The sequence below is a fragment of the Lepus europaeus genome, chromosome 4 (assembly GCF_033115175.1).
Source record: "Lepus europaeus isolate LE1 chromosome 4, mLepTim1.pri, whole genome shotgun sequence".
Taxonomy (NCBI): domain Eukaryota; kingdom Metazoa; phylum Chordata; class Mammalia; order Lagomorpha; family Leporidae; genus Lepus; species Lepus europaeus.
In genome coordinates this window covers 136,737,743-136,759,222 of record NC_084830.1, presented here as the reverse complement: position 1 = coordinate 136,759,222, position 21,480 = coordinate 136,737,743, and the positions used below count along the sequence as shown (strand labels likewise).

Sequence of the window (21,480 nt, the reverse complement as noted above, 5' to 3'; positions counted from 1 at the left end):
GCCAGCACTGTGGCACAGAGAGTAAAGCCACTGCCTGAGGTGCTGGCATCTATGCTCCCCCCACAGGAGTGTCGGTTCAAGTCCCAGCTGCTCCACTTCCAATCCAGTTCCCTGCTAATGCACCTGAAAAAGCACTGGAAAATGGCCCAAGTGCATAGAGCGCCTGCACCCACAAGGGAAATCTGGAAGCAGTTCTCGGCTCCTGGGGTCAGCCTGGCCCCACCTTAGGTGTTGCTGCCATTAGGAGAATGAACTAGCAGATGTAAGATTCTCTCTCTTTCAAACAAATAAATATTTAAAAAATTTTTTTTCAAATACACATTCCCATGACTCAGCAACTATACTTACTGAATGTATGCTAAGAAATAAAGTTGCAGAGGCCAGCACTGTGGCACTGCTCCCAGAAGCTCCACTTCCCATCCAGCTCCCTGCTACTCTGCCTGAGGAAGCAGCAGAAGATGGTCCAAGCACTTGGGCTCCTGCCACCCAAGTGCGAGACCTGGATGGAGTTCCAGGTCCCTGGCTTTGGCCTTACCCAGCCCCAACTGCTGGTGCCATTTGGGGAGTGAACAAGCAGATGGAAGATTTCAAGCAGTCAGTCTGTCCATCTGTCTCTAACTCTGCCTTACAAATATAAAATAAGCCTTAAAAAAAGTTGCTATTTGTAAGGATACACACAAAAAAAAGGTGCTAACTGAAATCAGGTTTTATTGCAAATTTAGAACAACCTGAATAGAAGAATATTTCACAACTACTGAATGGGGTCGACATCTGTTCATGTGTAAGTGTATTCTGGATGCAATTATTAGGTTAAAGAAAGGAGCAAGCTGAAGACAAACTGGTATTACTAGATCTCATTCTTATTTAAAGACAAACAACCCGAATGAGTCTATGATGCTTCTGTGATTCCAGAGAAATGTGTAAGGTTAAAGGAGACAGGCAGGAGGGGAGGGAAAAAGAAAGGAGAGGTTGGGGCCGGTGCTGTAGTGCAGCAGGTTAATGCCCTGTCCTGAAGTGCCGGCATCCCATATGGGTGCCGGTTCAAGATTCGCCTGCTGTACTTCTGATCCAGCTCTCTGGCCTGGGAAAGCAGAAGATGGTGCAAATCCTTGGGCCCCTGCACCCACGTGGGAGACCCAGAAGAAGCTTCTGGCTCCTGGCTTCTGATCAGCACAGCTCCAGCCATTGCGGCCAGTTGGGGAGTGAACCATCAGATGGAAGATACCTCTCTCTCTCTCTCTCTCTCTCTCTCTCTGCCTCTCCTCTCTCTGTTTAACTCTTTCAAAGAATAAATAAATCTTAAAAAAAAAAAAAAGGAGAGATAATGGGAATGAGTTAATAATCTTATTGGCATAATTTTACCGAAGGGAATATTCATATTATTTTTATAAATTTTTAAGACACTGTTGCAAAAATAACAACAAATAGGGGCCGATGCTATGGCACAGTGGGTTAAAGCCCTGGCCATTTGGGCACTGGTTCTAGTCCCGGCTGCTCCTCTTCCGATCCAGCTCTCTGCTATGGCCTGGGAAAGCAGTGGAAGATGGCCCAAGTCCTTGGGCCCCTGCACCCATGTGGGAGGCCTGGAAGAAGCTCCTGGCTTCGGATCAACTCAGCTCTGGCCGATGTGGCCATCTTGGGAGTGAACCAGAGGATGGAAGACATGGAAGACCCCTCTCTCTGCCTCTACCTTTCTCTGTAACTCTATCTTTAATAATAATAATAATAATAATAATAATAAAATAACAACAAATAAAAAGCTAGCTCACAGACTACTGCTATCATGCTCACATTGCATTCAGAAATGCTGTCTTGGGGAAGACAGAGCAGGGCTGAGTGGCATGTACTTGTGCATAGCCCCAGTTCTCCAAGGGTGCGGAGGAGTTCCTGCGGCTGCCTGCCTGTGTCACACGGCTGCTGGGCTGTGACAGAAAGGCCAGGAACCACTGCGTTAGGAGCAACAGAACCACAGACATTTTGGATCAGAGGACTAATGCTGAAAGCAGTGTTCTAGGAAGATTAAGCAGGCAGAGGACTGCAGAATGGATTACGAAGGGAGAGGGAAAACAATTAGGACACTACTGATAAGAGTAGTAAGAGTTTGAACCAGGGTGTGTCCAGTTTCTTCCTGTTGTGCTGGCTTTGCTGGGAACAGAACCCAAGTTCCCTCCTGCTTCCAGGCTTTGTCCCTTACTCCTAACCTGATCTTAGACCTATGCCTTATTATCTGCTTTGACACTTTACTGTAAATTAGAAATTCAAGTTTTCTTTTTAAATTATAACTTGTCATTATGCGGTACCATTTAAGCGTATACACACTTCTCTGACTTCAGCTTTGGAGGATGCTCACGCGTTGGAAGGAATGGCTTCAACAACAGTCACATGTATGTATGAGACGGCTCTTAGGACAGCACGCACTGCTCTCTCCCCACCCCACTCCAAGACTGCCCTCTCCTAGTCCTGCAGCTATTCATTCCGGATCTTTCGTGGCTGCTCTTTCTGGCCGCCTGCCAGAGCCCTGTCCTTGGTGCTCCCCTCTTTCTTTCCCTGAACACTGAGGCAGTTCATTCCTAAGTGACCTCATCTGCTTTTCCTACTTTAGCTAATACCTCCCCGCTCAGCAGTTTTCTCTCCTCTCTGACTGTACCGTCTCGGGTTGACCTTTCCTATAACTCTCAGGAGAGACTTTAAACTTACCCTAACTCCTAACCTACTGAATTGCTCTGTATTCTATCGAAGGAATAAAACAAAATGACAGAGAGTAACTCAAACCTAAAGCAGATGAGCCAATGAAATGCAGAAATTCAAGCAAAAATAAAACAATTCTCTTGGAGTATTCAGCATTGCATTTATCTGAAAAATGGGCACATCCACTTCTTGCCTGTCCTTCTAGGTAAGTCACCACACATCTCCACAGACTCGTTAGCTACAATAATCTCAGTTCTTACACAAATGGAAAACATAAAGATAGCTTCTGCTACAAAAGGCTTTATATTAAAAATTTACTGCAAGTTACTATCTTAAGATTCAAAAAACAACCAACAAAACAAACAAAACCCATCATTTCTAAGCTCTGGCTATACTCACTTGTTCAGTGGTAAATACCAGAGTTGTCTTAACAAACTGAAAAGCAATCCATTTAAAAGTCTCAGAGCAAATCTAGAGACTGACACCGACTGGAAACACACTTACTGTGATGTATACTTCCTCTCCTACACATAAGCTCCCGCTGGGGCTAAGGCTGACTTCCTGTCTGGGGAAGACCCACCGGGCTGCCAGCCCTCTTGGTGATATTCCCCACGTGCTGACATTTTCCTTGGCAAAGACAGGAAGGATAATGTGTTCCTCGTCCTCTTGGTTTATATGTCAAGCTTTGTTTATTCACTTATTCAACATACTTAAGTCTTCCTATGTGCTAGACACTCTTCTAGAAGCTGGGATACAAGATTAAGTCTTCAGTCTTACAATATGGCAGGTGAGCAAACAAGACACCAACAATGAGAGGGATGGGGCCGGCGCTGTGGCAGAGTGGGTAAAAGTTGCCGCTTGTAGTGCCAGCATCCCATATGGGCACCAGTTAAGAGTCCCGGCTGCTCCACTTCCGATCTAGCTCCCAGCAAATGGCCTGGGATAGTAGCGGAGGATGGCCCAATCAGCTTGAGCTCCTGCAACCACATGGCAGATCTGGTAGAAGCTCCTGGCTTCGGCTGGCCCAGCCCACGTCAATGCAGCCATTTGGGGAATAAACCAGCAGATCGAAGACCGACGGATCTCTCTCTTTCTCTCTCTCTCCAGCCCCCTCTCTCTCCTTCTCTGCCTCTCTTTAACTTTGCCTTTCAAATAAAAAATAAAATAAAAACTGAGAGACTATCAAGGGGAAGGAAACACTGTGCAAGATGCCCCTGCTCCAGATAGAGCAGTCAGAGGTCTGTCTTACGGAGCCAGCACTGAAGTGGAGATGTAAATAACATGAGGGTGGCTCATGCTGTTTTCTGGGAAAGAACATCCCAAGCAAAACTTCCTCTGGTTTGGGCTCTCACACTGGGGAATCTAGAAAAAGCCCCAGCCTGCAGCGCCAGCATCCCATATGGGCACCGGTTTGAGTCCCAGCTGCTTCACTTCTGATCCAGCTCCCTGCTAATGCACCTGGGAAAGCAGCAGAGGATGGCCCAAGTGCTTGGGCCCCTGCACCCACATGGGAGACCTGAAAGAAGCTCCTGCCTTCAGATCGGCTCAACCCCAGCTATTGTGGCCACTGGCAGAGTAAACCCATGGGTGGAAGACCTCTCTGTCTCTACATTTCTCTGTAACTCTTTCAAATAAATAAATCTTTAAAAAAAAAAAAAGAAAAGAAAAGAAAAGAAAATGGAGTGTTTCTCCTAGACTGTAAGGAGACAAAGTTACGTAACCAGGAAACGAAGTCTTACTCCAAGGGCATAAGCTGAGGGAGGGATGCCAGTCTTGTCTTCTTGCATCACAGCACCTGCTCTGGGTGAAGCCTGGCACATCCCACTGTCCTCCATCCACTTCACCCTCCTGCCGGCTCACTCCCAACTACTCCATCCTCATCAGTCAGCTCATCCTTCTGCTGCCCCAGACTCCTCATTGCTCCGTTTTCTTACTCTGAGTGAAATCAACTCACTTCCCATTCTTCCGCGCAGTCTCCGCCATTAATTCTCAGTTGTGCCTTCCCAGGAAGGAGCCCGACATCCTCTAAGTGCACATTCACTTGAAGCAGCAGACTGCGGGAGGGCACAGTGCTACGGAGATCACCCTCCAGAACACTCTCCCCGAGGCTGGGGACTCGAACCTCCCCTTCATCTCTCAGTGCTCAGTCCCTAGCTCAATACGTGCCTGCTGCTCCAAGGGCGAGCGGAAGGACCTTTGGATCACCCAGTAACCTCCCACTCAGCCCATCCCAAGAATTCCGTTCCTAGAAGGTGTCTTTGTAGTGCTTCCAGGGTTAACAGAACAATGTGGTTGGGACGCCTTCACAGTTCTCAGTGTCCACACAGAAACACTTTGGCATTAGTCACTCACTGGAAATGAACTCAAAATTCCGTTTTTCTTTTCTGAAGAGTTTCTAAATTCTCCCTGTGACTTTCTTACCTATTCTCACTTGTAAGATTTCTCTGGGGGCCAGCGTTGTGGCCACGGCTGGTAAAGCCGTGGTAAAGCCTTTGATGCCCGCATCCAACGTGGGCGCCGGTTCAAATCCCTGGGACAGCAGCAGAAGATGGCCCAAGTCCTTGGACCTTTGCACCCACGTGGGAGACTTGGAACAAGCTCCTGGCTTTGGCGTGGCCCAGCCCCAGCCATTGCAGCCATTTGGAGAGTGAACCAGCAGACAGAAGCTCCCTCACTTAGTCTCTCGTTCTCTATAACTCTGCCTTTCAATTATATACATAAACCTGAAACAAAACAAAGCTAAACTAAAAGGATATCTGTGGTACCCCTAAGACATTGTTCATATCTGCTAAATGACATCAATGAAAAAGTCACTCATCCCTCATATACTGAATTAGAAGTAACTATACCCATTTTTCTTACATTTCCTTTAAAGTATCTTCTTATTTTTTTTAAAAAAATCTGGCATCTAGACTGTACTAACAACATCCTACGTTATGTTTCATTGTAAGAAGCTTTGCTACCTAAAAGGAAAATCCTCCAACTTCCTTGCAGAATAAGCTAGAAGACCCAAAGTCAACAAAACAGAAAAAAAACCAAAACCAAAGTTAGCACTAAAGCATGTATGTCATGCTAGGATGGCTCTTTCTGGAATCTTTTTCTTATCCACTGAATATTTAGAAGTCATTTTTGGAAGGGAGGAAAAGTGCTTCAGAAAACAAGTTGCTTTTATCAATATAGGAAACCTAAACGTGACACAAAGAAATTATCTCCAAGAATTCCAGCACTGACAGAGGCTTACAGACACTGTATCCTCCTTCTGATACCACTGCATATACCTTCATGATTCCAAAGGATCCAGTTCTATCCTGGCATTTTTTGAATGAATGTGACGAATTGTAGGAAATATTCTTAATTTTTGAAAGAACTGTAAAAGCCTTTCTTGTCAAGTGATGAGGGATGAAAGCAGAAGAGGAATGCATTTTGTGCTGAAGCTGCGACCCTGTTCTCATTTCCTGGTGTGAACGTTAGTGCACCTGACTTACCCCTGCCAGCAGTGCCTCAGACACCCCTCCCCCTCCCAGGAGCTGCCCTGAGAAGGGAAGCCGTTTTCAAGAGTGCTTAGAAAATACAGTAAACTTGGTGATTTCCTATCAGCAAATGCTCTTCAAGTCCAAATCAAAGCCAGGCCCCTCTTGGTGGAATATTAAACACTTATGAAAAAACAGCCGAAGTACAGCGAGTAATCTCTATTTTTTCTGTTCTTTGCCAAGAAAAGGGAATACTGGGATAAAGTGTGAGCATTCAGTTTCTTGAAAACAGAAACAACTGAAGCACAGAGTAGCCTGCGTGGGGAAGGCACACACTGCATCCAGGCGCATTCAAAACACAATGAAGCCTTTTCCACAGAAAACCTACGTGGGTTCTGGTTCTTTTAAATGTCGTCAGTGAAAACCAATGTTATAATTTGAGGGAGGGCCGGCGCTGTGGCTTAACAGGCTAATCCTCCGCCTGTGGTGCCGGCACACCGGGTTCTAGTCCCGGTTGGAGACTGGATTCTCTGCTATGGCCCGGGAAGGCAGTGGAGAATGGCCCAAATCCTTGGGCCCTGCACCCGTGTGGGAGACCAAGAGAAGCACCTGGCTCCTGGCTTCGGATCAGCAAGATACGCCAGCTGCAGCGGCCATTGGAGGGTGAACCAACGGCAAAAAGGAAGACCTTTCTCTCTCTCTCTCTCTCTCACTATCCACTCTGCCTGTCAAAAACAAAATATATATATATTATATATTGTATATATATATATATATAATTTGAGGGAGAGTTCTATTCCTAAATTTCTGGAAATACTCTTGTCATCTGTAGACACAGAACTAGGATACGTGATGAAGCTAAGTAATAAATACATTTCTCTGATTAAGCAAGAACATTCAGATGCTATCTACTGCAGTGAGGCCAGTTTTCTTTCAGGGCTTGCAAGCTGGCTCTGAAGGCAGTTGCAAAAGAAAAACCATGTACAGTCTTCCAAGCTGGAGGATCAGAAACACCGCTCATTTTGGGTTTTCTGTTTTTTCTTCTTTTTCAAATACCTGTGTTTTATAGTCACACTTTGTCCTTAATAAACCCAGCTGAATCCCGGATTACAAATTTCTGTCTAAAAAAGCTACCTACAAATATAACATTTTACACTGTTATGTGTACCAATCTCAACTGCCAATTAAACAGTTTCTGCACTTAGCTCCACTATATATATATATATATATTTAAAAAGTTATTTCACTTAATCTATCAAATTTGTTTTTCTGAAGTTTTTACCAATTACTAGATCAATAGTTAGTAAATGTCAAACTATAATCCTCCCAAACTTATGAACTGATAGATTTCAGTATTTAATATTCCCAGGAGCTTTTCTGCACACAGCTTCACTATTTTAATAAACATGAAACAATTTACAGTCAATAACTTCATTTTGAGGCAAATTAAACTTTCTTAATGACAACCTCTGCATATTTGATTTTTTTCCTTAAGATTTTATTTATTTACTTGAGAGGTAGAGTTACAGACAGAGAGAGGGAGAGACAGGAAAAACTTCTTTGATCTGCTGGTTCACTCTCCAAAGAACCACTACAGCCAGAGCTGGGCTGATCCAAAGCCAGGCGCTTCCTTGGGTCTCCCATATGGGTACAGGGGCACAAGCACTTGAACCATCTTCTACTGCTTTCCCAGGCCATAACAAAGAGCTGGATCAGAAAAAGAACAGTCGGGACCAGAACCAGCACCCACACTGGATGCCAGCACTGCAGGCGGAGGGTTAGCCCACTGCGCCACAGCACCGGCCCCTGCATATTTGATTTTCTAAGAATACTAGACAATAAAAAAAAATGAGAAAAGGGAAATTCTATTTATTAATAAAGAAAAAACAATATAGTCAAAGTTATCAATATGGCTGTTCAATTCAGATGGAATACCTAGCATGGAACAAAATCCACAGGAAAGCTCTGCTGAAGAAGCTACCAAAAATGCTAAAGTGAAATGTAAAAATCAATGTCACAGTGATTATCTTGGCACCTGAGTTCTTCGAATACAACACTCCTTATGAAACTGAGACCCATTAGCCTTTAGGGACGGCACATGGTAAATGCTAAAGCATTCTGAAGAAATTCTTAGTGCTTGATCGTAGGGAAATACCTGCAGTAGAGTCACAGCTGCATAATGTACTCCACCAACGAAGGTCAGGCTGATTGCAGTCAAGCGAACTTGGCAGAGCTTTAAACAGTTCCCCTTACATTTTTATAATGCTTTTTCATTCTCAAAGTAAACACACATACAGAAATCCAGTCAGGCAAGAATGCTGGCCATTCTCAGTGTTTTGAAAAAGTTGTAACTGTTAGAGAGCCCTACTTGATGATGCAGAGACAGGCTTGTCTGTTAGGGGCTTGGTCCCAATTCTTTTTCATATACAGCCTTTACTGAAAACAAAATTTATTAGAAGATCCATGAGGAATCTCCAACACATCAAATACTGCCGCTCAAATCAGTATTAAGGTTTCCCATTTATTCTTTGCATTTTAAATGTCGTAGGTTTTCCCACCTGTAAAATTAAGGCAAATAATGGCTACCTCTGTTGTGCACATACACTATAGAACTGAACAAGGAAAACTCACAGGATTAAGTGAGATGAACACACAGAGTGCTAAGCACAGTCCTGACATGTTATAAGTGCTCAATCACTACTGGGAGGAGAAAGGCATACAGATATACACTGCATATATTTAAAACTGAAACTCGTCCAAGGAACTTCCATAAATCTCCTTGCTAGTACTCAGTGCTCCACCGACTACTTCAGATCTCTGGAAGGCAGAGGGCTAGTCGTTAAGGGAAGTCTGGTGAGGAGCTTCAATAACCAAGAACTGAGTTATTTCACCTGACTGCACACTAAGGCATTCTGTAATCTTTTTCTGAACTCTTCCTCAGGGTCTCAATCTCTCAAATGACAAAAAACAGGGCACCATTGCACCTAACACACAAGACAGCTTGCAGAACCCAAGAGCCTCCCCAGGTCCCAACAGCAACACTGACATTCTGTCATTTATGTACCACCTACTCTGTGATCTGAAGTCCTTAAAAAAAATACCTCATCCGGGTCCATTCTCAGTCATGTACTCGAAAATGTATGAAGAAAACGTCAAAGCTGCAACTTCAGTATGTCATTCTCCACTCCAATTCCTTCCCACATCAAACTGATAGGTTACTAGCAGAGTTTTAGACAGACACAGATACCACACACACACATTCTGAAAAGAACTCAATATAGTTGCAAAGGAAGGAATTCTTACTCCAAGTTCACGGATTCACAGAGCTTAGCCTTAGGAACCCAGGTCTTTGAATTTTTCATCTATGTTTTTTTTTACTACATCTATCTACAATTAAAAAATGAAATCAAATAGTCTGAAGGGACCCAAGGGTTTAAAAAAAAATACCAAATTTCACAGCTTAAGGAATCCTTTTTCTCCAATAATCAGAAAACATTACAACAGTAAAGACATAAAGTGAAACAGGGTCCCTAACAAGGCAGTGGAGCTCTTTCAACATGTGACTATCATAAGGTCATAAGTCATAGCACTGCCCATCCAACAAGGAATAATAAAGCATGTACTGAATTGGATGTCATTTCACAAGAGCTTTCAAAATTTGGCTACCAAATATACTTTCATAATAGCCAGTACTAAATATTATTATGGACAATTATGAAATCAACTAGAATAAAGGCTACTTTTATTACAAACAGAAAAAATAATAAAAGTTCACAATTACTGCAACCAACTATGTCTTAAACACTGCATACTTAAGATGAACTCCGAAAATACTAGCTACAAAAATAATTCAAGGCAAGATAATAAACATGTACAATTAATCATATCATTAAATCTTTTGTTCCCCTTATCCTTAAAAATCATAAACTAAGACATATTCTGATTAAACTTGCTATATTATAGACACTAGCAATCTTGTTGAAACTTGCCAAAAAGAAAACATTCAAAAGCACTCAAAATTAATACATGAGTTACTCTGAAAATGTGTAAGCATGAAGCTCTACCAGGCTGAGTTATTAATATTTAAACTGGATCAGGGATAAAATTAAGGGATGACACACTTTCATTCAAAATAATTGGCTTTAAGGACTGTACTGCGATATAAATAGTCTGTCTAGCGCTTGCAGAACCCCATAATTTATTTGGCATGTTTACTATTAATTAAGCCTTTAATTTCCTCAATATTCTAGCAGAAAATACATAAACCATGGAAACACATTACCAGAGACAAGGGCTGCATGTCACACTCAGTGGACAAGGTACATAGAACTGCAGTATATACAGTGGTATATTAACATACAGTATTTCTTAAACTACATTCAAATCAGTATAGTTCTCATTATTTTAAGAGGAGCCTAAAAAACCAGGATAAATGTGAACGTAATCTCAGCTAAAATAAGGTAAAAAGAGCATTAAGAGTAGATTCTGTCCTCTATCTTTTGTCGACAGTAAAGCACACCACAAGACAACAACATACCTATACAAACTACTACGATTGCATCACCACACTCGGTTTTAGATTTCTACCTCAAATGAAAGAAATTAAATAGTAGTGCTGATTGGTGAACTCAGCCCCAAACGTCTCTCTTGATTCCTGACAGGTAATCAAACTGTTGGTTTCCAGCATCTTTCATGGTATTTCTCAACTTACCTCCATCATTGCCTATCTCTGGGATTCCTCCCTGTTCACCACCCTCTCCACCCCACAAAATTTACTTCCCAAGACTCCATCGGATACCCTGTCAATAGAGACATCTGCATTTGACACCACCATCTGCAACTCGTTCTGCATTGCTGGAAAACTGTTCTGTCTTAAAATGAAAAAAAAAAAACAAAACTTTGTGCGCAGTACACCTTAAACCATTTTTACCATAAAAATGACCAAAGGGAAGGGTACACATGGATCTTTTCTTTTTGAAAATATGAATTTCCAACAGGAATGTTTATTTATTTAAAAAATGTAAAACCAAGAACAAGCCAGGAGAAGTTGACATCAGCTGGCTCCCTGAAGCTATGAAACTAAGGAGAACATGGGCTGTAACAAATCTTTCCTTCTCTAAGGGTCCACAAGTAGTTTCTTTCTCAATTACAGTTTTTTTTTTCATTTATTAAACTTTTATTTAATGAATATAAATTTCCAAAGTATAGCTTATGGGTTACAATGGCTTCCCCCCTCCCACCCGCAACCCTCCCCTTTCCCGCTCCCTCTCCCCTTCCATTCACATCAAAATTCATTTTCAATTCTCTTCATATACAGAAGATCAGTTTAGTATATATTAGGTAATGATTTCAACAGTTTGCCCCCATATAGCAACACAAAGTGAAAAAAATACTGTTGGAGTACTAGTTATAGCATTAAATAACAGTGTACAGCACATTAAAGACAAAATATTTCTTGAAAACATTTTATGCTACAGATTCACCAACATATACTTTCCAAGACTCAAAAATACAGAAGGGCTCAATAATTGGCAAGTAACTGTACATTCTGCAATGACACAGTTAATCTGTAATGAACATATTACTGGGATGTCTTCAGAAAGGTAAACACCATTCAGCACAAACCCATTTTGCTTACTTGATTTGCTCCCTTAAGTAGTGGAAGCATAACAAGAGGCACTGCTAACTGAAGTTAGGTATAATCTTTAAAGAGAAAAATATGTATCTGAAGAACTCTGCCATAACCTAGTCTAAATCCAATACAAATTAGGATTTCCTCACACAACTAGGCTATTTCACTAACCTGCAGCCAGGGCAGATTAACAACTATATAACCATTAATGCACTTACCTTTTATATGAGGCACCCATGCTAAAAGAAACCTTTTTGATCCACTCTCTCCTTCACTAAAATCTCAGAAGGCCCCTGCAGTGATCTCTGCCCACATACAGTTTCACTATTAATACCATTTCACACTTAACCTACATTTATGCTAGGTAATCTTCAGTGTAAGGTTTTCAAAAATATATTCAAAGTGGTCAGACTAAGAAAATACTTGTAGCATAGAAACACAAAACCAAAAACAGCATTATGAATACAAACAGTGTTTATCAATTAAAAAGCTTAAGGGGAACAGCCTAAGAAATAAACTTCCCGAGATGCCATTTCAGTAAAATCTAATCATGTGCTCCTCACACCTGTTTACAGAGGCGCATCTCTTTTACTCATCATACAGCCAGTTACAAGGCACAGATTTTGAAGCACAAGATTCTTATCATAAAGCCAAAAGCAAGCAAGCAAATATACTCAAAAAGCAAATCCTTACTATTAGAAGCTGCTTCATAGGAAGGAGAATCCTAACTATTTAGTTTAAAAGACACTGAAACACCCATCGGCAGAACGATTTGGAAAGAGCAGAAATAGAAGGTAGGAAGGACAGTACCCAGTGAAAGGGTAGTAAATCATGGGCAAAACCAAGTCTCTCTGACTTCCTTCCTTTCTTGAGCACACGCACAACACGATATTAACAATGAGAATGAGAAAGGGACAGGATTTGCCTCCCCACTCTGTACAAGTCTTCAATTGCATCGCTGTTGTAAAATTAGACACAGATGTGATCGTTAGTGAGATGTTCAAACCCACCTAAATTTTAGTTGCTTCATTATGTTCCAGTCTTCAGACTCTACCAAGACTTACAAATTCATCCTGTATCATTCTTTCTCTCAATAAAGGGACAACTTTTTTTAATATTAAAAATTCTATGTAATGCTAATATAAAAGCTCTGATTCTGCCCCAAATCATTTACTTCTGCCTCTTTTCAGCAGTTTCACCACTAATGCTGAAGTGAAACAATGTTGAAAATCAAATTACACAGAAATGTGCCTTTAGCAATGTTCTAAGTTTATGCTAAACTTATTCAGTTACACTATTTAAAAGAGCTTATTAAGTCAGAAAGACTAGTTCGCTTCACTTGAGAATGGATTTCCGCATCAGTAAAGCTTCCCTTGTTGTACTGTCAATGAACTTAAACCTTAAATGGAAAATCCTTTACTATGCTCCATCACGATATTAATAATTTTATAATTTAATTGTGATAACATCTGAAGAAATTCCCTTCGCCCCCAAACTATAGTTTTTAAGCATTCTGAGAAAAAAGCAATTTTAGGTGGCATTTTAAGGTCAAATTACAATTTATGCTTTTTAAAAAAATGTCAAAGGAATGCATGGCAATCTATCAGTGACCTTTTGTATTTTTATAAATAAAGCCATGGAGTTGGTATGCAATCCAGTTGTGGTCTGCACATGAGGATTCATTTCCTGATCACTCTGGGTCACTGATCATAGCTGATGTTTGGCAAGAGCTATGTAACATATAGAGAAGAGACAGTAAACAATTTTAGTTGTATCACTGTAGTTGTTTGCAAACAATAGACCAATTCAACCACAGCTAGAAAAGAAACATTGTTTCCATTTATTTGGTTGAAGCTGAGTTCTGGGTAATCATTGTTCCCAGTGCTAATACTACACGGTATACAGTTTTTAAACATTACTAAATGACCCTGTATAAAGTAATACTCCTTTCTGTTAGGACATAAAGTCTACAGATTCTGTGTCCAAATCACACACTGACATAAAAGTAAGCATTTCACGGGATACTAAAGAACTTCTTAAGAGTCACATCAGTACTGCCTTGCACACCTCCCCACATGGTAGTTACAAGGCTCAAATACACAATACATGAGGTCATTTTACACTATAAAAATGTTTTAAAAGAATCTCTAGTGATTTAAGAATTACCATGTTCATCTAAGACTTACAAAAATCCCAGATTTGATAGGGCTTAAAGTTCATAGTGAATAGGAAGAAAGTCTTGTTCCATACCTCTTTAATAGTCAGAAAATGAAAACAATACCATGCTAATTATCATGCCAAAATGCATTAATAGCCCCCAAAAGTTTCATAGAATGTATTACAGTTCTTTGTGCAATTGTGTGTTCTACAGATCTATTTCATGGTTTCCTTCAGACAGCCCAGTCAAATGAACAGTGCTTAAAGAAAACCAAGCACAGGACCCACACTGCCAAACACTTAGCGTAAAGCAGCTTCATGCAATGAATCTCCAGCCTCCTCACTGAAAACGTTTTAAAGCTTTAATTCAGAAAGACATCAACAGAAAGTTTTCATGTTCTTCTAAATAAAAGATGGCTGTTATCTACACAGTAGATTGGTAGGAGGTTTGCATTAAGACACCTAAGAACCAAAGGGTGGGTGGGAGAGGGGGAGTGGGGGGGAGAGAGAGCAAGAGAGAGAGAGAGAGCAAGAGAGACTACATTTGTGTGTAAAAACCAAGCCTTTCGGAAGAACATAGCCTTAATCATCTAAATAAGCATGGAAAAAATATTTTAAAAGACATTTACACAAAATCCTTAGTGCCTAGTTAATGGAAACAAGAATACCCCCAACAGGTAAGAAAAAATCTGAAACGGTTACATAAAAATACTGTGTTTCAACAAAAAGGCACAATTAATCACTGTGCTCCACATTTTAATATTTTCCTTCACACTTAAAATTATACAATTTAGCATTTGTCTGAATTCAGGATGAAGGTATGAGGCACAGAAAGCTACCCCTAGCAACACCTACACTTAAACACAGAACTTTTTTTCTGATGACTCCATTTCTTTTGAGATCCGACTGAATCGTCAGGATACTTACAAAAGACTGAAGAAAAAGGAGGCAGAGAAACCAATCAGAGGATAGCTGAGAATTAAAGCTTAACACTCCCAGCTGTCAGTCATCTACTTGAGATGGCAGAAATGCAGAGATTTCGAAGCAGAATGCCGTTCTGCGGGATGCTGCCGCCAGTTCCCTTCTTCACGAGACCCAGCAGACACAAGCGGGCAGGAGCCCTGCTGGCCACAGCCACAGCTAACACTAGGGTCTGGTACACCTCGTACACAGTTCACTGCACTGCTTTAACAGTCTCAACACACAAGCCCCTCAAAGAACACTGAGCTGCAGGAACGGGGCTCGCTGTTAGCGGCTGTAATAATTTGTAACCCTTTAATCTCCACACTCGCACAAACACTGTAGCACAACTTTCGATTATGTAAGCACTTAGCATACTTTTAATTGTAATACGAGTACACTCTGAAGCAGCTAAGGGTACATAGTAAATTCATTACATCCCCTGAAATTTATATAATCTTTAAACATCTATTAAAGAGGGACATTAAGTTTTTAAATAAAATCTTCAACCACTGTCCAAACGGATAAACAACAGCACCTTAAAAAAAACTGAAATGGTTCTGTACTGATAAACCTCTTAGTTACCTACCATGCCTACTTTCAAAAGGCCACTTCAACTTACACATACGAAAAAGCCCCTGAATCTCTGGAGAACAAATACAAACAGGTGAACACTTATAGCCATCAATCGATCTCAAGTGCACCACTCTTGAGAAACAGAAAATCCTCCGTCTTACCTTGAATAGCCGTTGGAAAACACCGACCGGCCAGGGAAGTTCATAGTCCCCAGGGAAGTCAGGTTGTCATCTCCAGACCCTTGGCACCGATTCCAATTTTCTGAACCAACAGGAATTGGCGGAATGACATTGAAAAGAGGCTTCTGCTCCTGCTGCTGTGCGTTCAGGTCATAGTGGTACATCTGTCCTCCGGAGGTACTCACGCCATGAACAGAAATGGCAGATATTTTATTACCAATTATATTTGCCCCAGAAAAGCTTGCCTGACAGTACACTGGGCCCAGTTTCTCTTGCTTAATTACCCCAGGGGTGCAGAGTTCGATGAAATCTTCTTTCTCGGTTTTCACTTGGGGCAGTGGTACATTGTTGGGGTTTGATAAGATCAGATCTCCCTTATCCTTAATTTTAGGTTTCGTGTCCGGTAAAACAAGAGGCTTACAGTCCTCGCTTGAATTCCCTTCCAAAAGGAATGGATCATCTTCTCCCGCCAAAGGAGAAAGCAGACAGTTCTCCTCCACCAACAGGTCTGACCTCCAAGGGCTCTCGCTCCTGTCTTTACTTGGGGACCCAGAAGAAAACTCCAAATCCTGCAAAATGTCAAAGGTGCTTTGGTCTGTGGGGTGCAACTTGGCACTGCCGGCGCTGCCGCCAGTCTGGCCCTTCGGATTCTGCCGTTCCGAGGCCACGTCAGAGTGAGTTTTTGGAAACCCCTCCGCGGGGGCGGCAGACCCAGCAACAGGCGCCGTGCTCCTGGGGTTGTCTGCAGCACTAGCCGACCTGTTGAGGCTCGCGATGCTTTCTTCCAGAAGCCGGAAGTCTGTTTCCCCAGAGGAAAGGCTGGTTTGGCCCTGCTGCGGGAAAGCCAGGTCATTGCCCATCACTTTTGTTTCCGTCTCGCCCATATACAATCCCATGGAGAGTGACACTGCTCTGGACAGATCCGGCTGCTGGGCATTGCTGGCTGAGCCTTTCGGAAAATCAACCGCGAGTCTCTGCTGCTTGGAGTCCGGCTGCGCAGCAGGAGCCAGTGAGGAAGAAGATGCAGGCACCCTCCCAGGAGCTCCTCCCCTCAGGGTTTTGTAGAAGTCCACCACATTCCCGCGCTCCGCCGGCCCGAGCACACTGTTGGGGACCTCCTCTCTACCCGGGGGACTTAATGATTCTTTGGAGTCCATCAGTGAATGTTAGCTACAAAAAAAAGGGGGTGGGGTGGGGGTTGGGACATGGTAAGCTAGAACCTCACATTGTCTCCGCGATCCGATTAGTAACAGCTTGTTAAATGAACCTTTTAGTTAACTCTGAAACAAATTCCTTGTTACCAGCAGAGAAGTTTCTACCCCGCAGAATAAAAAGCCACGTCCCCTGCTCCCACTCAGTGCACCCCATTCCAAAGTCCAATGCAGCCCACCGCACAGGCAAGGGCAGAATTGAATGGAACGAAGCTGGGCTATTCAGCCTGCCACTCACTGAACGTGCTGCCTTGCTCACCGCCGACATTAGAACTCATACAGCTGAGTATTCTAAAGGTTCAGGTTCATGTCAGAGTATTTAATTTAAAGAGCGTGTTCCCAATAAAATTCCTCTCCTCCCAATCAAGGTGGTTTGCTTTTCTGAGCACCAACACAGCTAACATTTGGTGATCACTAAGCTCGAATTCTCTAGCCCCTAATTTCCCCCAAATTCAACTTCCCCTACCAGCTACTCACAGGTCCAGCCCTTTTTAGTACAACCTACTGGTGAACCAGGCACGTTTTATTAAGAAACAAACAACGCTGACGTGCTCCTTATCGTCTACAGGCTGGCAAAAAAAGCTATTTTTACGTGCGTACTCCTGACCTGCTACATCTAATAGTGCCCACCTCCACATTTTAAATATATAAAATGAGGTAAGTTGTATACGGGCCAACTAAAACTTAAGATTTTAAAAAAGCTCAACAAAATGTGTTGTAGCTTCCCACGACACTGTAGTTTATAGTTATCTGGTCCTTATAACTTCCCAACATCTAGATGAAACCTTATCGGTTTTTAAAAAAAATTTTGCTTAAGACCCTCAGTACGAAGCACAATAACTTCCCTCAAGAGCCCGCCTTTCCAAACACCAAGGCACAGAGGAGCGCAGAGGGGCAGGAGCACGCCGGACTCCAGGTGCGGCAGTCCCCAGGCAGGGGCGCAGCCTGATCCGCGCGCAGTCCGTGCTCGGGACGCCAGGGCTGCCCGAGCGCTCCGGCGACACGGTGGGCCAATCCCGTGCAACCCAAAGGAAACTTTTTTCCCCGCACGCGGACGTCTGCACGGATGCAGAGCGCGGTGGGGGACCCGCACACCTCCCGCGGGCCGCGGCTTCCCCGCCCGCCTGCCTCGGGCAACGATCTCCCAACACCGTGCGCCGAACGCAGCCGGATAATTTTCCCCGCCGCTTGCCTGACAGCTGCCTTCCAACCCGAAACCAAAACAATACCTCAGGCGGCGAAACGCCCCCTCCAGCGAGACCCGAGCCCCCCGCGCGCAGCCCGCCAACAGACAGCCCCGCCACGCCGAGGGGGCGTCTCTCGCCGGGGAGGGGGGCTGCGGAGCCCCCAGCGCCCAGCCAGCCCTTGCCACACACCGCAGCACCGACCTCGGCCCCGGCGGGGAGGGTCTCTTTCCACCGGGGGCCCCCAGCGCCGCGGCGCGAGCCGAGCGCGACGCGTCCAGACCTGTTGCGTGCTCCCCGGCACGCCCACTCGCTCCGAGAACACCAGCCCGGCCGGAGTCTCCGCGGTTGCGGGCGCGCTCGCCCTCGCCCCCGCGCGCTCAGCCCCGCACGCTGCGCACCGGGACCGGAGGGGAAACCTGCGGGCGAGCAGAGCCCAAGCGCGGCTCGGCGCTCACCTCAAAAACAAAAAAAAAATTTAAATAAATTTAAAAAACCACACGCACACACATACAAAACCGGGGTGTCGGGGCGGCCCCTTTGCGGGGGAAAAAGCCAACGAGACTGGGGTGCGGGGGAGAGGACGGGGCACGAACAGAGGCCGGGACTCCCGCCGGGGAGCGACCGGCTTGTCAACCCCAGGCCGCTCGACGAGGCTCCCCTCGCGGCCGCCGCTCGGGTTCCTCCCCCTCGGCCCGGCCGGGTGACGGCGACGGAGGGAGAGGAAGAGGCCAGCGCTGTCACCCGCGCGCTGCCCTTTCGTCACCGTCGCCCGGCCCTCGCCAGCCCGCACCCCCGCTGCCCGGGGCTAATAAAAGTTTGCGGGGGCCCGGGTCCGCGGCGGGGGGCACCTCGCGCCGCCCCAGCCCCCACCCCGCCCGCCCGCTCCTTACCTCGGGCAGCGGCGCCGCTCTCCCGCCGCCGATCGCAGCTCCCGCCGCAGCCCAGATAAACAACTTAGCGCGTGAAAGCCGGAGGACCGGGAGCAATTTGTTTTGTTTTTTTGGTTTTTTTCTCCTAAAAAATGGAAGTAAACAGCCGCCCCCTTCTCCATGGGGGGAGGGGAGGGGAGAGCCCCTATTTGAGAAAGTCTCCCATTTCCCCTCGCTGACAGGCCGGCTGCCCGCCCCGCTCCGGGCTCCGGGCTCCGGGCTCCGCGGCTCCGAGCCCCCGCGCGCGCGCGCGCGTGTCGCCGGCCTCCGGCGGCGGCGTCTCGTCGCTCCCACTTAGAAAACGGCCCCGACGGGCGGGCGGGCGGTGACTCGGGCTCCAGTCACAGATTCGAGCTCGCAAAATGGAGGAGGAGGAGGAGTGGGAGGAGGAGGGGAGGGAGCGCGGACTCGCGAAGGGCCGCCCGGCCGCGGCTGGGGCGAGCGGGACCGAGCCGGGGGCGGGCGGAGGCGGCGCCACGGCGCGCACACACTCGCACACACGCGCTCCCACTCCGCCCCCGGCCGCTCCCCGCCCGAGGGGCCGCGCGGCCGCCGCGGGGAACGGTGCAACCTGTTGGCGACGCTCGGCAACTGCAGGGGCGCCCGCAGCTCCCGCCCCACGCCCCGCCGCCCGGCCCGACGGCGCCTGCACGCCCGCGGCCCCCCGCATGACCCCGCGGGAGCGCGGCCCGCGCCGCCCGGAGCCTGGCGGGCTTCTCGGCGCCCCCAGCCCGGGAGAAGTGCGGCGGCGGCCGAGCCGCGCTCCGCCGGGCGGGCTGAGGAGGGGCACCGAGTTCTACTCTAGTTTCTCTGCCTGCCGCCCGCCCCACTCGTGGAGCTCGTCCCCGTCCCCGGGCGGCCGGCGCCCCCGCGGATGACAGCGGCGGCCGGCAGCGGGGCCGCGGGGAGCGCCGCTCGCCGCCCCCGGCCGGGGTGGGCGAAGGCTGTCACTGGGAGCGGGGCTCCGCGGCTGCGCGGGAACCGTGCCGCAGCGGCTCGGCCGCGCTCGGGGCCGGGGGCCCCGGACACACACCCTCCGGGAGGCTGTGCACAGCGGAGGGCAGGGCGGAGGGGCTCAGTGCATACGTACTCTGGGCCCGGGGGTGTCGCGTGGCTGCGGGTGTCCCACGCCCGCATCGTCCGGGCCGCACGGTCTGCAGCCGCCGCGCTCTCGCACCGGGAGAGAAGTTGCGAAGCAGAACCCACCCTCCCCCGCGCCCCGGCCGTCCCCCACCCTCCTCCCGGAGTCTGCGAGGCGGCGGCGGCGGCGGCGGCAGAAGGAGGCGCCGCCTGCCAAGTTCAACCCCCAGCCCTCCCTCCGGGCCTCCCTCCCGGCGCGCTCACACTCGAAGGAAGTTGCACGCCAAACGCAAAACCTCCGGCGAGCTGGGTTTTTCTCTGCACTTTTTAAAAAATCATGATGAAGGGAAAAAAAAAAAAAAAAGCAGGGAGCGGCAGACCCCCCAAAAAAAGAAAAAAAGCAAGTCGCACCCCAAACAGCAAGTTGCTGGCCGAGGGCGCCCCTCGCCCCATCCCAAACGCCTGACCTCTCCTTCCGCCCCCTCCGGGGCCCACGGCCAAGTTCCCCGCGGAGGCCCCTCCCCCGAAGCCTGACATTTGCCGCCCTCTAGCCCGGGCGCCGCTCACCCTCTCGCGTTCAGGGAACCTCTGCCCCTCCACAGAAAACAAAACCACACGCAGCTTTAAAATGTCAGCGTTCAACTCCTTCCAGCTGTGCCCGCTACGCGCCGCTCCCCCCGCCCTCGGGCTGAGGGAAACACGTGGCCCGTCCCCGAGGAGCCGCGAGGAGAGAGGGGCGTGCTTGGGACCAGGGCTGCCGGCGCGGGGGTCGCCCGCCCCGGCGCAGGCTCCGGCGCACCGGGACCCAAGCCCCCTACCTTGCGCGGCGCACAGTGTGGGATGTGTGACTCAGAGACGCTGGCCGGGCTGCTTTCGGATTTGCAGGGGGGAACTTTTGCACCCTCGGGGGACGGCGCTCGCCGGCCGCTGACGAGAGCGGGCGCTGCCGCCGCTCCACCTGGTGCTGGCCCCGGCGCCCGGCCGCGGCCGCGCTCGCAGTCTGGCGGCGGCAGCCTCCGCTGTGACATCTTGGACGAGCCTGGGGAGCGCGTGCCGGAAGCCGCCCGCCGCCATCTTGGTAAAGGGTGGTGACGCCCGCCGGGCCCCGCGGCCACCATCTTGGCAAAGGTTCTCGGTGGCGCGTAGCCCAAGCCGCCGTTCCTCGGTTCCAGACGGTCGGCGTCGCCCGATGCGGTGTCTCATAGGAAGGGGAAGAACCAGGCTTTCAGTTAAATCCCTTGTCTGGACGCGATCTACCGAGACTGCCTCCTGAAGACTGGGGGGCCGCCATCTTGGCAAAGGAAGAGTCGCTGCGCTTTGGCAAGAGCACAGGGACCGCGCTCTGGAGCCAAGGCAGAAGGCTCAGCCCTAACTTTCAGCAAGGGCGCAGAGCGACCCGTTTGTTGGCAGG

At 47.2% G+C, this 21,480-nt stretch overlaps 1 protein-coding gene across 5 annotated transcripts in view; it reads right to left on the bottom strand.

Annotated features, from left to right (window-relative positions):
* Nucleotides 1-20,978, bottom strand: part of NR3C1 (nuclear receptor subfamily 3 group C member 1) — a 105,433-nt gene extending 84,455 nt beyond the window's left edge. The window contains exons 1-2 of one of the 5 annotated variants that reach the window (XM_062188914.1): nt 20,888-20,978; nt 15,645-16,832 (exon numbers count right to left, since the gene is read on the bottom strand). In XM_062188914.1, coding sequence (XP_062044898.1) covers nt 15,645-16,819 — 1,175 coding nt within the window. In that variant the 5' untranslated portion in view covers nt 16,820-16,832; nt 20,888-20,978. Of the gene's footprint in view, nt 1-15,644; nt 16,833-18,950; nt 19,226-20,079; nt 20,171-20,636; nt 20,658-20,887 lie in introns of those variants that run through there. The other 4 variants (XM_062188915.1, XM_062188913.1, XM_062188912.1 and 1 more) reach the window with 4 other exon arrangements.
* Between the last annotated feature and the right edge of the window lie 502 nt (nt 20,979-21,480).